This window comes from Microtus pennsylvanicus, chromosome 11 (assembly GCF_037038515.1).
Source record: "Microtus pennsylvanicus isolate mMicPen1 chromosome 11, mMicPen1.hap1, whole genome shotgun sequence".
In the NCBI taxonomy this organism is placed as follows: Eukaryota; Metazoa; Chordata; class Mammalia; order Rodentia; family Cricetidae; genus Microtus; species Microtus pennsylvanicus.
The window spans coordinates 38,653,087-38,666,231 of NC_134589.1; the positions used below are offsets into that span (position 1 = coordinate 38,653,087).

A 13,145-nucleotide genomic window follows, 5' to 3' on the forward strand; every position below is an offset into this window, starting at 1 on the left:
ATTTTGGCCTGGAGAGATGACTCAGCAGTTAAGAGCACTGGCTGCTCTTCAGAGGACCTGGGTTCAATTCCCAGCATCCATATGACAGCTTACAACTGTTCAGTTCCAGGGAATCTGACACTTTCACACCAGTGCACATAAGATAAAGCTAATTTTTTTTTTTTAAATTTAGACCTTTAATTTTACTAAGACTTTTGACTTTTGTTTTGGGATTTTGTTGTTTTTGAGAAAGGGTCTTAGTTTGCTAGCCTCTGCCTCACTGTGTTAATCTAACTGGTCTCAAACTCAGGGTAATCCTGCCTCAGCCTCCCAAGTGCTGAGATTACAGCTATGCCACTATTCCTTGCTTAGATTTTTTTTTTCCCTTTGTTTCATTTATGTTTTCGATACAGGGTTTTCCTATGTAGCTCTGGCTGTCCTGGAACTCGCTTTGTAGACCAGGCTGGCCTCCAGCTCACAGAGATCTGCCTCCCTAGTACTGGGATTAAAAACATGTGCCACCAGTGCCCAACTAGTATAGATTTTTGTTTGTTTCATTTAATCCCCACAGTAACTATTTTAGTTTTAGAAAACACCAAATCCTGTTTTACATTTGACAAAGTGTTAGAGTTTAAAAAGAAAGTGGGGTGGTGGTGGTGCACAAAGAGTCAGGTGGATCCCTGAGTTCAGAGCAAGTTGCAAGGCTACACAGAGAAATCCTGGAGAAAGAGAGAGAGAGAGAGAGAGATAGAGAGATAGAGATAGAGAGAGAGAGAGAGAGAGAGAGAGAGAGAGAGAGAGAGAGAAGAGAGAAGAGAGATTGATTGATTTAAGTAAAAACACAGTACCTCAAACAGTACCTCACTATCACATGGTTAAGTACTAGAATCAGGCATCAAACTCAGATCTCAGACTTTACACAGAGCATCAAGTTCAAGATGACAGGTAACAGGCTTAGGTTCTTGGGAGCATGGGGATGACTAAAATTGCCCTTCTCCCCCATTGAAAATAAGTGCAAAAATCTAGCTGGTGGCCGGGCGGTGGTGGCGCACGCCTTTAATCCCAGCACTCGGGAGGCAGAGGCAGGCGGATCTCTGTGAGTTCGAGGCCAGCCTGGTCTACAGAGCTAGTTCCAGGACAGGCTCCAAAGCCACAGAGAAACCCTGTCTCGAAAAACCAAATAATAAAAAAAAAAAAAAAAAAAAAAAAAAAATCTAGCTGGTGTCTGGTCAGGCAGACAGGGATGAAGAGCTTGCAGTGGGACAGACAGGTCTAGGCAGAGTACAGCTTGTAGTCAGACGAGGAAAGCCACCATGGCCTGAAGCATTCCATCAGGGGGTCCCGGTTTGGATGATGAAAGATAATATTGGTACAATATTTTCTTGCTCTAAATTATGAATTAATTTAGTGTGATTTACAGTGAATTTTGTGAATATTAAGGATGTTTTCTGCTGCAAGTATACTTTTAAAATAGCTTTTTTAGAAGTAGTTGAATTGCCCATGGATCCTACCATTGTTTTTTGTTTGTTTGTTTGTTCATCTCTCATTGTGGTCAGTATTTTCTACATGCTCACTGGGTTCAAAGCACAGACAACAGCCAAGACTTGTAGAGAGAATACAAGTAAGGTATGTCCCCTTCATCCTTCAGGTTCCCAGTCCTGGAGAGAAGGGGCAGGCCACAAGCAACTATCCCGTCTGTACTGGTAATGCCTACCTACGGTGTTGCAGTGGTCCTAACAGAGTGAGTTCTGGTGCCCAGCTTCTTGAGCTGGACCGGTATGAGGTAGTGGAGGAGGCTGTATTAGGTTGGAGCTTGGGCATAGTATTCAGATGTAGAGCAGAAGTGGGTTTTTTTGGGGTGTGTTGAGAAGACCTGTGATGGACTAGGGGGAGCATCTGCCTTACGACGTTTTATATAAATGATCTCTGATATTTTAACAGTTAGAAGCCAGCAGGATGAAAATGTGGACCTGTGCAGTGCTAGGGAATTTGGTTGAGGATGCACCGGGGAAGTAAGGACAGCCTGGTGAAGGGGAAAAAGCCAAGGCATGTTCCTTGGCCAAGGCTGGCTGCTGGGTAACTCTTGTTTCAGTACAGGCCCAGAACCTCTTCTGAGTCATCTTTCTTGCTATTTTGTTACTCTGGATTGATCTGTTGGTTAGAATTTACTCACATCTTTCCTTTGCGTTCTTCCCTTGTTTGCTGAGAGCCCGCTGCCTTTCTTTGTTGTCTCCCACCACTGCACTGCAAGCTGTTAGCCTCAAGTGCTTCCCTCCTCCTTTAGAGCTGTTCAGAGGTAGGCTTCAGAGTCCCTGGCTGGCAGGGGTAGCAGAAACTCGGTTGTCATCCTTGCCTTCTGATCTTGCATCTAGAAGCTACATACGTTTGAAGAAGAGAGAGATTTGGATTTGGCTGATTGAACAACACAGGTTTTATAATTATATTGAGCTCAGTCTTGTCAAACTGCATTGACTTTCGTACTACTCCACATGACACTGCAGCCTCTTCATTGTTAGCCAGGCATCAGGATTGAACCCCAAATACTCAGGGCTCCCATTTTCCACTTGCATGACTGCTCTTTGCTGGTGTGGCCACATGTTCTTTTCAATCTCTGCATAGCTTCTTGTCTGGTTTAAGCTGAGTAGAGAAGGAAACTGGTTGTGTCTTCTTGCTTGCCTGGACTGTGTGGATGACATGTAGACAAACACTACGTGGGCTCTTCAACCCCACCCAAAGATTGCCCTCATCCTGCCTCTGAGAATGGGTCTCAGTTGTTTTTGGAGCTGAATAGCTTTCCATATTGAGAACAAAGGAAGCAGGAACATGGGAGCTAATGTAACATTTAAGGGAACGTGAAATGGAAAGTTGCTGCTAACGTCTTAAAAAGGTGCCCTTGAGTAGCTGGCTCTCCAGGTGTTGAGGATTGAGCTCTTGGGAGAGTGACTTATCATTGGCTGAGCAGAGCTCAGTCAAATGTCACTGTAACTTGCACAGCCTGCAGATTGAGCACCCTTGGTGTGCCGTCTGTGACTGTGGGAAGAGCTGCACCAGGCAGTGCCAGCTTGTGAGTCAGTCACACTTGTCTCTAAACTGAGACACTGTGTGCTTTCATAAAGGAGAGAAGCTAGCATCCCAATCCCTCGTCCTATCCAAATATTTATCTGGAAGTGATCTCGTGTACCACCTACTTCCCGGCCATTGCAGGGACACCTGTGAACAGTCTCTGTGGAGAGGGTACTGACTAATCCTGGCTGGACGTTAGTATCTGACCTTGAATATAGTACTTGATCTCCCAATTATTGGTTTCTCTCTTTGTAAATTGGGGAGGAACACTAATACTTACTTTTTAAGGAGATTTGAGAATGAAATGATAAGCCAGGTCTTACTGTAGCATTATAATACTTTCTTTTCCTTTTCTTTTCTTTCCTTTTTCTTTTCTTTTTCTTTCTTTCTTTCTTTCTTTCTTTTTTTTTTTTTTTGAGACAGGGTTTCTCTTTGTAGACCAGGCTTTTTTGAAACTCAAGAGATCCTTCTGCCTCTGCCTCCCAAGTGCTGGGTTTAAAGGCATGCGCCGCCACCAATGCCTAGCGCATCACAGTAAATTCTGTTGACACCAGTATTCACAATGGCTGTTAGCTGGCTATGGTAACATTGCCGTAATCTGTAATGTTTGAGCCGTAGTGAGACCCTGTCTCAAAAACAAAGGCTGCTTGGACAGTGGTGGTGCAGGCCTTTAATCCCAGTACTCTGGAGGCAGAGGCAGGCAGATCTCTGAGTTCAAGGCCAAGTTGGTCTACAGAGTAAATTCCAGGATAGCCAGGCTACACAGAGAAACACTGTCTTGAAAAACAACAACAACAACAAATTAAACAAACAAAAAAATCCCAAAGATTAAAGATGTGGCTCAGTGGCGGGGTGCTTACCTAACTTGCAAAAGGGCCTGGGTTCAATGTCAAGCACTGAAAAACAAGACAGATAGGAGCTGAACCCCAGCTCCTCCCCTTAGGACCCATTATGTCTCGGGTTTGCCTCAGTGCATTATTCTGCATCTCCACAATGACCTGTTTTCACTGCTTTTTACAGGTAGAGAAACGGAGTGCATGAGAGGCCAATGTAACATACCTATACTCTGAATGGTATTTGAAATGGAGACTTGAATAAAAAGACAGAGCTTTTTTATTCTAAATATGGTGTCACTATTGATTAAAAATCACATAAGCTGCTGGGCGGTGGTGACATATGCCTTTAGTCCCAGCACTTGGAGGCGAAGGCAGAGGCAGGCCGATCTCTGAGTTCAAGGGCAGCCTGGCCTATAGAGTGGAGTTATAGGACAGCCAGGGATACACAAAGAAATCCTTTCTGGAAAAAAACCCAACTAACAAAACTTCCATAAGCCATAAATGAAAAATTATAAGTGTAAATGATTATATATGCATAGTGTATAAATGTCAGGTGTCCTGTTGGTGGGTACAGCACAGGTGGTCTGCCACCTCCAAGTGGCCTTTAATCTGAAAACTGCCGTGTGGCTCACACTTTGGATATACGGAACAGTTGAGTAGAGCAGGAGCTACGGGAGGAGGTCCTGCTGACCCTGGTGGCCTTGTTCTTCCGAGCTGACATTTTCCTCTCTGTCTCTTGCTTAAGCAGCAGACCTGCTTGGACTGTAAGAAAAATTTCTGCATGACTTGTTCAAGCCAAGAGGGGAATGGTCCACGCCTCTGCCTCCTCTGCCTGCGGTTCCGAGCCACAGCCTTCCAGCGGGAGGAACTGATGAAGATGAAGGTGAAGGACCTGAGGGACTATCTCAGCCTCCACGACATCTCTACTGAAATGTGCCGGGAGAAAGAAGAGCTGGTGTTTCTGGTGCTTGGCCAGCAGCCTGTGATCTCTGAGGCGAACAGGACTCATGTTCCCACGCTGACCCAGGACTTCCCTGAGCAGCAGGCCTTCCTGACCCAGCTTCACGCCAGCACAGTGCCTCCTACCTCACCTGGCCTCCCTTCTTCCCCTGCACAAGCCACCTCTGTTCCCCTAGCCCCAGCTCAGGAAAACCAGGTAGGGACCTGCCTGCAGTCTCTTCATCTCTGTGGCTGATCCAGGGCTCATTTTCCTCTCCTATTGCATTGTGGGAATGGTGTGAAGCCTTTTCTGCCTGTTGGTTCTGAAAGTGGTGTTTCCTGGTCATTAGGCTCATGTTTTGACTTCGGGGATGGTAGACCTGGTACCATGTTTTTGTGGATTTCATTTGTAATACCTTAATACCCTAGTTAGACTTAAAAAAAAATTCATTGCTCCAGAAATACTTTGAAGAAAGTCACAATTACTTCTCTAGTTTATTTCAAATTTGCCCTCCAGCTTACTGCCCTTTTGACTGGTCTGTCCTGACTGGGCAGGGAGGGGAGAAATGGGAAGCCCTGCGAAGGGGCCTTGCTACTGCCCTGGTCACAGTGTGGGAGCTGTTTAATGGTGAGCCGGGAGGGGCAGGCTGACCATGCAGTCTGTAGTACGCAGGGGAAGCCCGCAAAAGAGGAGCTGAGCATGACACCCACTCTTGGGTTTGTCAGGAGTGTTGGTGTCACCCAGATCTACAGAAGTCCCTCACCAATGCTGCAAGCTACAGGGCATGGGTACTGTGAGATTAGGACCTTGATCAGGACTCTATATCCAGTGATTTCTTCCTCCCCTTCCCTCCCTTCCTCTTTCCTTTCTCTTCCTCCCCCTCCTCCCTTCCCTCCACCTCTTTTCAGGGTTTCTCTGTGTAACAGCCCTGGCTGACCTGAAATTTGCTTCTTAGACTAGGCTGGCCTCAAATTCTCAGAGATCCCCCTGCCTCTGCCTCCTAAGTGCTGGGATTAGTGGCGTGCACTACCACGCCCAGTTGTTTTTTGTTTATTTTTGCTGTTAAGCATGCTGGGCAAAGGGCTCTCCCAGTGAGCTATACCACCAACCCCACAATTATCTTGTCTCTGACTCCTTGGGGTACACTTTGAGCCTAGAACAATGGAAGAGACCCCTTTGGGCTCGCTAGGTTGCAGAGAGGCTCAACTACCATATATATCTATGGAGTTCTGCTGAGGAGGGGCAGCTCCTCTCCCGCAGATGACATGGAAGGCTGTGCCTCTTGTCTATGGTCAGCTTCTTTGCCAGGACTGGCGCTTATTCCGCCCTTAACACATATAAAGGCCGACATGAAAGCAGCTGGTCATTAATGCTTTCTTAAGCTCTGGCTCCTGGTCTGTGGGGAGGTTTTACCTCTTGCTGCTATACATCTCTTTTTTGCTTGGATTTTTAGAGCACTCAAGTCTTTGTGTAGTGAACAAGGAGAGGAATCAGAGTAAGTATTTTTTCCATGAAGAACCTTCATACAAGTCAGGTATGGCGCTGCATACCTTAATCCTAGCACTTGGGAGATGGAGGCACACGGATCGGGCTCGCCTCTTTTACAGAGGGAGTTCAAGGCATGAGATTCTGTCTCAAAAGAGGAAGGGGAGAGTTGGAGAATGAACAGACCTTCAGGAGATTTTCAGTGTAATATGATAAACTTACCATTTTGTCACTAACCAGAATTTTTTTTACACCAACAGGCATACAGTGTATTGTGTGTTATTGGGTACTTTTCCACTTGAGATTTTAGAGAACTTTAGTTAGTGTCAGTTTACTTCTGTTCTGGTGATACCTGAACTTTGTAAACAGGAGAAACAGGCATGGGGAAGTTGGGCAAGGCTGTGGTGTAGCAAGCAAGGATGCAAATCTTACAGTTCTAGCTCTAGCCTACCAGGGTTCTGTATTTGCTAGGGAAGGAAGTGTGTGTGCAATAAACACAATAGTGGACAGATAGATACTGGTCGTAGGTTTTTATTTACCCAGTAGGCAAACTGGGAAGATATTTGCAGTATGAATTCCAGGTGCTCTTTCTAGGGAATAGAAGACATTCAAAAACTATGTACTCAGGAACAGATTAGCCTCTGGAAGACCCCAAAGTAACCCCAAGGTGACAGACAGTACCTGAGTGGCCAGTGGGTACCATATCTACATCACACTACTAGAAGGAAACCAGAGATGTTGATGAAGACACTGTTGGCTGCCTCCCCATATGTATGACTTCCTGTCATCGCTTGGGTGTTTTAAGCTCTGCTTTTTTGTTTCCATTGTAATTGTTTGCTTCTCTTGATGAATGGCTAGAGCTGTCAGGTTACTTTAGTTTCCCAAATTGTGTCTTTGTTTTGTTTTTGGTTTTGGAGACAGGATTTCTCTCTGTAGCCCTGGCTGTCCTGGAACCAGCTCTGTAGACCAAGCTGGCCTCAAACTCAGAAATCGGCCTGCCTCTGCCCCCTGAATGCAGAGATCAAAGGTGTGGAACTCAGGCACGTCTTTTGTTAGGAGCTCACATAGGCCCTTTGCCTGGAGGCAGCTGGGAGGGAAGAGGAACTAGGTGGGAGTTTGTGGCGAAAGTTTTGTTTGTTTGTTTGTTTGTTTAAGTGGTTAATAGAGTTAGGAAGTCACAATTCTGACCACTCTTGGCAAAAGTGAGCCCTTTCGGGAAACTAGAATGCTGAATAGACTGGAACGAAGCTGAGCCATTGTGTTCTGTAGTCTTAGGGTGTTGGGTTCTTAAATTCATGAAACACATTTAAGCAGCTGAGTATGTCCTACTAGTTAGAACACATTTCTAGAATGTGAGATACTGCAGAGTGTGCCTTGGGGTAGTGATGGTCAGTTGAGGAAGCCAGGAAGATTTATGTTAAGGATGTGAATGAGGCGTTTGGAAAAACTAGTAGACATTGGTCCAGAGGCAGAACCAGGTAATGGATGGAGGATGTGGGGAGGACATTTGACATAGTGTTCAGAGACACAGTTATCTCTGAAGATGAGTAGAGAGAAACTTTCACCTCAACTGTCCACGTTGAGAGCAAACTAGTAATATGTAGCAGCCAATGCCACCCTTACCGGTGGGCAGAATTAGAATACTCTTGGTTTTTTTGTTTGTTTGTTTGTTATTTTTATGATAGGGTTTCTCTGTGTGGTCCTGGTTGTCCCCAGAACTAGCTCTGTGGACCAGGCTGGCCTCATACTCATAGAGATCCTCCTGCCTCTGCCTCCGGAGTGCTGGGATTAAAGGCGTGTGTGTGCCATCGCCGCTTGACAAGCACCCTTGTTCTTGATGCAGCTCTCCATCCACTGAAATATATTTGTATTGTTTGTCTGCCTGAAACAGTTGCTATTAGAAAGCAGGCATTTGTAGAACTTCTTTGGGATCCTTGGTTTCTGGGGGGTGATGGGAATACAATTTGGACATTTATATGAATTGAAAGAGGCCCATGCTATGTAAGTCACTGGGACATCTCTGTGGATGTGATGGCACCTTTCTCTTCCCACAGGCCACTGGCCATGTGTCTCAGGACCACGAGGAGCCCGTCTTCCTGGAGAGCACAGCCAGAGTACCTACCGAGGATGAGACCCAGGTGGGGCCTCTGCTCGGTCTGTGCCTTTGCCTTTGCTGTTTCCCTGGTCTTCTTGGGATGTTCCTAGACCCTCAGCAGACTCAGGTGGAACAAGAAGGGTCAGTTTGTGAGGACAGTCCTCAAGTCCTTGAGTTTAGTAATAGCATTCTAGATTAACATTTGTTGCTGTCAGTCTGAGTGCGCAGATGTGAGGCTGGCCACCATGGAGGATGGGAACCTCCTGGCCCACACTGGCTTTCCAAGAATTGCCAGAGGGCATGCGCAGAGTGCTTCTGTGAAAGTCTTGTTCTTGTCCTGTGTGCCCAGGGTGCAGTAGCCACTGTTGGGAAAGGAAGTAGATGAGGCTTTCATGCTTTAGCAACACAAGGGTCCAGTGAAGAGCATGATTCTGAGGGGCCATAGAACTTAGGTGATTTCCTGCCAGGGAGGTCTGTACTGAGAAAGGCACCATACCTGGGTTTTCCTGTACTGCCTCATTTACTTTCCACAGGAACCCTGTGTGTCAGGACAGTTGTCTCTCCTTTGGGGAAGGGTAACAGGCTCAAGATGGTAAACAATTTGAAAAATAATGTCTAATATTTAGTGGAGGCATCAGCATTGAGCATCAGGGCCCTCTGGCCAACTAACTAGTGCTCCTTGTATGCGTAGTTCTGCTATGTGAGTGTACAAAGACAACATGACTGGCAGGGAAAGACCAGTCTATTTTGATGGTCTTAAAGAACACAAGAACTGAATCAACCAATCACATCTTTGCTATTCCAGTCCATTGGCTCAGAGGACAGCTTCGTCCCAGGCCGGAGAGCCTCACTATCTGACCTGACCCACCTGGAGGACATTGAAAGCCTGACAGTGCGGCAGCTGAAGGAGATTCTGGCTCGCAACTTTGTCAACTATAAGGGCTGCTGTGAGAAGTGGGAACTGATGGAGAGGGTAACTCGACTGTACAAGGATCAGAAAGGACTCCAGCACCTGGGTGAGGGGCTGTCTGGGTGGTGACTGAACAGAAAGCTCTTTGCTGCCATCTCACTTGTGATGGCATCAAACTGACTTGATCTGATCTCGGAGGAAGCCAGCCTACACATTTGTACTTCTCAACTACCAAGACTAGGGACACGCGTTGAATACACAGTTTAATCTTCAGAGCAGCCTATACAGTAGACTCTATTAGTACTACTTAGAGAGCCAAGATTTGAACTAAGGGTTTCCCAAGCCCAATGTCTTCCTGCCACACAACACACACTCCATACTCATTTCTACTACCAACAGTACTTAATTCGAATTAGTTTTGGGTTGGAAAGCAAATTCTAGCATATAGTGGGCTTGGGTTTTTTCTTGTGCTCACTTCCTAAAGCATGGTGGTGTCATTTTAAATGTTTTACACTGTCCTCACACTAATTCATTGTAGATGTTTTTCTCTTAAATGCAGGAGGGAAACATGTTTGGCTAGGCAAGCACTCTGCCATGAAGCTGCATCCCCAGCATACTAGCAATAGCTTGAGCTTTTCCCCCTGGTGCTGGGGATCAAACCTAGGGTCTTCTTCCACGTGCTGAGCGGGCATTCTGTCACTGAGCTCCACGCCTCACCCTTCCTTTGGCCATTTTGTACTGGACATTTCTTATCACCAGCTGATTTAGTTCTTTGAGCATTTTGATCCCTCGTATGATAGATAAATGGTTAAAGCCAAGCTTCAGGCCTTCCTCTAATAAAGTTGAATAACTGAAGATTTACCAAGTTAGGAGAAATCTTACTGCACTGGTTGTAGACTTGGGGCCTAACAAGGAAGTCTCTCTTCTCTTGGAGATTATTTCAAGAGTCTTGGTAGAGTCCCAAAGACTTTGGGAGTAGATTTGTTTGTTTAATTCTGGATCTTACTCTGTATCCCTGGCTGAGCAGGAGATTAGGTTGGCTTCATACTCACAGAGTCCCTCAAGTGCTTGGGATTAAAAGTGTGAACTACCCTGTCCTGTGGTGCTGGTGCTGCTCCTCCTCTTTGTGGTTTTTGGTTTTGTTTTTTGAGGCAGGGTTTCTCTGTGTGTAAGAGTTCTGATTATCCTGGAACTCGCTTTGTAGATCAGGAACAAAGAACGAACTCACAGAGATCCACCCTCCTCTGCCTCCTGAGTGCTGAGATCAATGGTGTGCACCATCACCACCCTGTAGTTTTTAAAAACAGGCTCCCGATACATAGCTCAGACTGGCCTGGAACTCATGATCCTTCTTCTGCCTCTTGTGCTGGGATGATAGGCATGTACCACAATGCCTGGCAATAACATGCGGGAGCTTTGACAGAACCCTTGGCTCATTGACATACCTAATTCTTCATTTTTACCTCAACGATGGCTTCAGAGGCAATATTAAAGGATATTGTGTATGAAGTGACCTTTCATCTGACACAGTGGTCACTGTCAGAACATCAGGGGCTCCATGTGAGTTCTTAGTACACAGAGTGGGTGATTGCCTGCCTGTTCAGATTCCAGCCAGGTCCCATTCTTGGCCCAGAGCTGCCCGGAGTTGAGAAGTGACAGCAGGGTGGTGGGAGACTGCCTTTGTACTGTCACACTCGCATTCACATATCTTTTCCTTTCCTTTCCAGTGTCTGGTGATGACAACCAAAACGGTACGTGATTGTTTGTTAAGGATGGGCTAAGGCTCTTACTTTTGTTTTCCTGTTTGCAATCCTGCTGGTTGCTCCCAGTCTAAGAATTGTAGGCATATGTGTTTACAGAAAGCACAGAATCAGGCATTCTCCTTGCCCCACCACTATAAAGGATGGCCACAGCAGTCTAGGGACTTAGCTAATTTGGAGCAGATGCCCTGTGTGAGGAGTACCATGGTCAGTCTGTCTGGGAAGTCTACACGTTCAGAGAGGTTATTTGAGTGGTTTTTTTGTTTGTTTGTTTGTTTTGTTTTTAAGATGGTGTCTATCTGTGTAGCTCTGGCTGCCCTAGAATTCAACTTTGAAGACCAGACCGGTCTCAAACTCAGAGATCCACCTGCCTCTGCTTTCCAAGTGCTGAAATGAAAGGCTTATACAGTACTGCACTTAGCCCACTTTAGTGTCTGCCAGCAAAACTGAAAAGAGGGTGGTGAGCCAAGCGAGCCCTATTTGAATGGTAGTCAGAGCTGCTCAGGAGAAGCAGAGGTGTTCTGGGAATGCCTTGTGAGCTCCAAATGCATATCCCCACCTGCTTACCTTAACACTCACCTGTGTGTTAAAGGGCACCATTGGGGCATCCTCGGAGCACACTGTAGAACCCTGGTAGTCTGGGACGCCGCATGTGTTGTACACTTATGAAAGCTTTGAGAAATTTGGGTGCAAACTTCCCACAACTATTCTCAGTAGTGTTTCAGCCTACAGAGCACTTTAAAACATTTTTTCAGAAGACATCCTGAATTTTCCTAAGTAAAATGGTCTTCTGTGCAGAATGGGCAGAGTTGAGCTTTTTCCTTAGTCGCTGTCACCATCTGGGTTACCCCTCCCCCCACCTCCACCTCAGATAATACCAAGATCAGATTAATCTACTTGGCACCATCCTTTTTTCTTCTCATTTCCTGGAGAACACTGTCCACTGAGCTGATGCATTTATTGTCTCTCCTCAGTGACATATGAGTGACTGAAATTCTGTAAATGACTCAAGCTTGTTTTAGGAATACGGGTCCCTTTCTAACCTCTGTATTAGGGCTACAAGGGGCTTTAACTAGGGTGAACTCTCACAGCCAGCCACCTCCTGGGGGAAGTGATCTCTGACTGGATGTGTATTTCATACATAGCTATATTTGAATAGCTACATGAAAATACTCCAGAATCACCAAACTAGCAATAAACAAAGATCTGACTTTTTCTATTAGTCCAGAGTAGAAAAGTCTAGAAGCAACAGATAAAGGAGAATTCCACCTGAGAAGTCCAGGTGGGAGAGGTGGCTGGTATGTCCTATGGCTGCTTAGTTTAGGCTAGTTTGACACACTGGAGATCGGTGAGCTGCTGATATGGTTTTTCTCAACTGAACTAGACTAGTAGCTGTGTCCACCACTAGCATAAGCCAGTTAGTATTTATTGAGAACTGAGTACTGGACAGTTAATGATGTCTTAATAGTCTCTGCCCTTGTCCAGGAGCCCCCCTGATTTGAATGTGTGCTAACTCAGCAGCCCTGTGTCCTTGGGCAAGCCACTCTGGCCCAAGTTGTCTCATCTATAAAGCGCGCTTTAACACCACTGGGTTAATACAGAAAGCTCTTAGGACCCTGCCTGACACATGGTAGGCTGTTAGTCACTGTGAGCAGTTATCGTTCCCTGGGCAGAATGTTCATTGCCAGATGTTTAAAGAATACATACCATATGATTCATGTTTTGGGAATTCAAAGATAAGTATCTGACCTCAGAGCACAAAGCAAATGCTAAGCTTATGATTGAATAAGTTGAATTAAGAAGCTTTTAGTCTACTGTGGGAGATAAGTGAATTATCATGAAGTATGATAAGCAGTTGGGTAGGAATAAAATTCAATGATTATAGCACAGAAAAGGAACAGCATGTCTGCCCATGCCTCTCTATCAGGAGGTCTTTTCACATGGGTTCCCACATGATTCTCAGCTTTATTAAATTGGGGCTATGTTTATAGATAAGACTTATGATTCCTAATGAGTCAGTCATTCATTACAGTTCTGTTTATATCCCAACTTTTCTGAACCAATTTTATCTTTTCTG

At 45.6% G+C, this 13,145-nt stretch overlaps 1 protein-coding gene across 7 annotated transcripts in view; it reads left to right on the plus strand.

Annotated features, from left to right (window-relative positions):
- Rffl (ring finger and FYVE like domain containing E3 ubiquitin protein ligase) overlaps positions 1-13,145 on the plus strand; it is a 65,581-nt gene that overhangs the window by 49,735 nt on the left and 2,701 nt on the right. For 3 of the 7 annotated variants that reach the window (XM_075991381.1, XM_075991383.1, XM_075991382.1), the window contains exons 3-6: positions 4,624-5,034; positions 8,358-8,441; positions 9,204-9,414; positions 11,036-11,059. In XM_075991381.1, coding sequence (XP_075847496.1) covers positions 4,624-5,034; positions 8,358-8,441; positions 9,204-9,414; positions 11,036-11,059 — 730 coding nt within the window. The remainder of the gene's footprint in view (positions 1-4,623; positions 5,035-8,357; positions 8,442-9,203; positions 9,415-11,035; positions 11,060-13,145) is intronic. The other 4 variants (XM_075991384.1, XM_075991385.1, XM_075991387.1 and 1 more) reach the window with 3 other exon arrangements.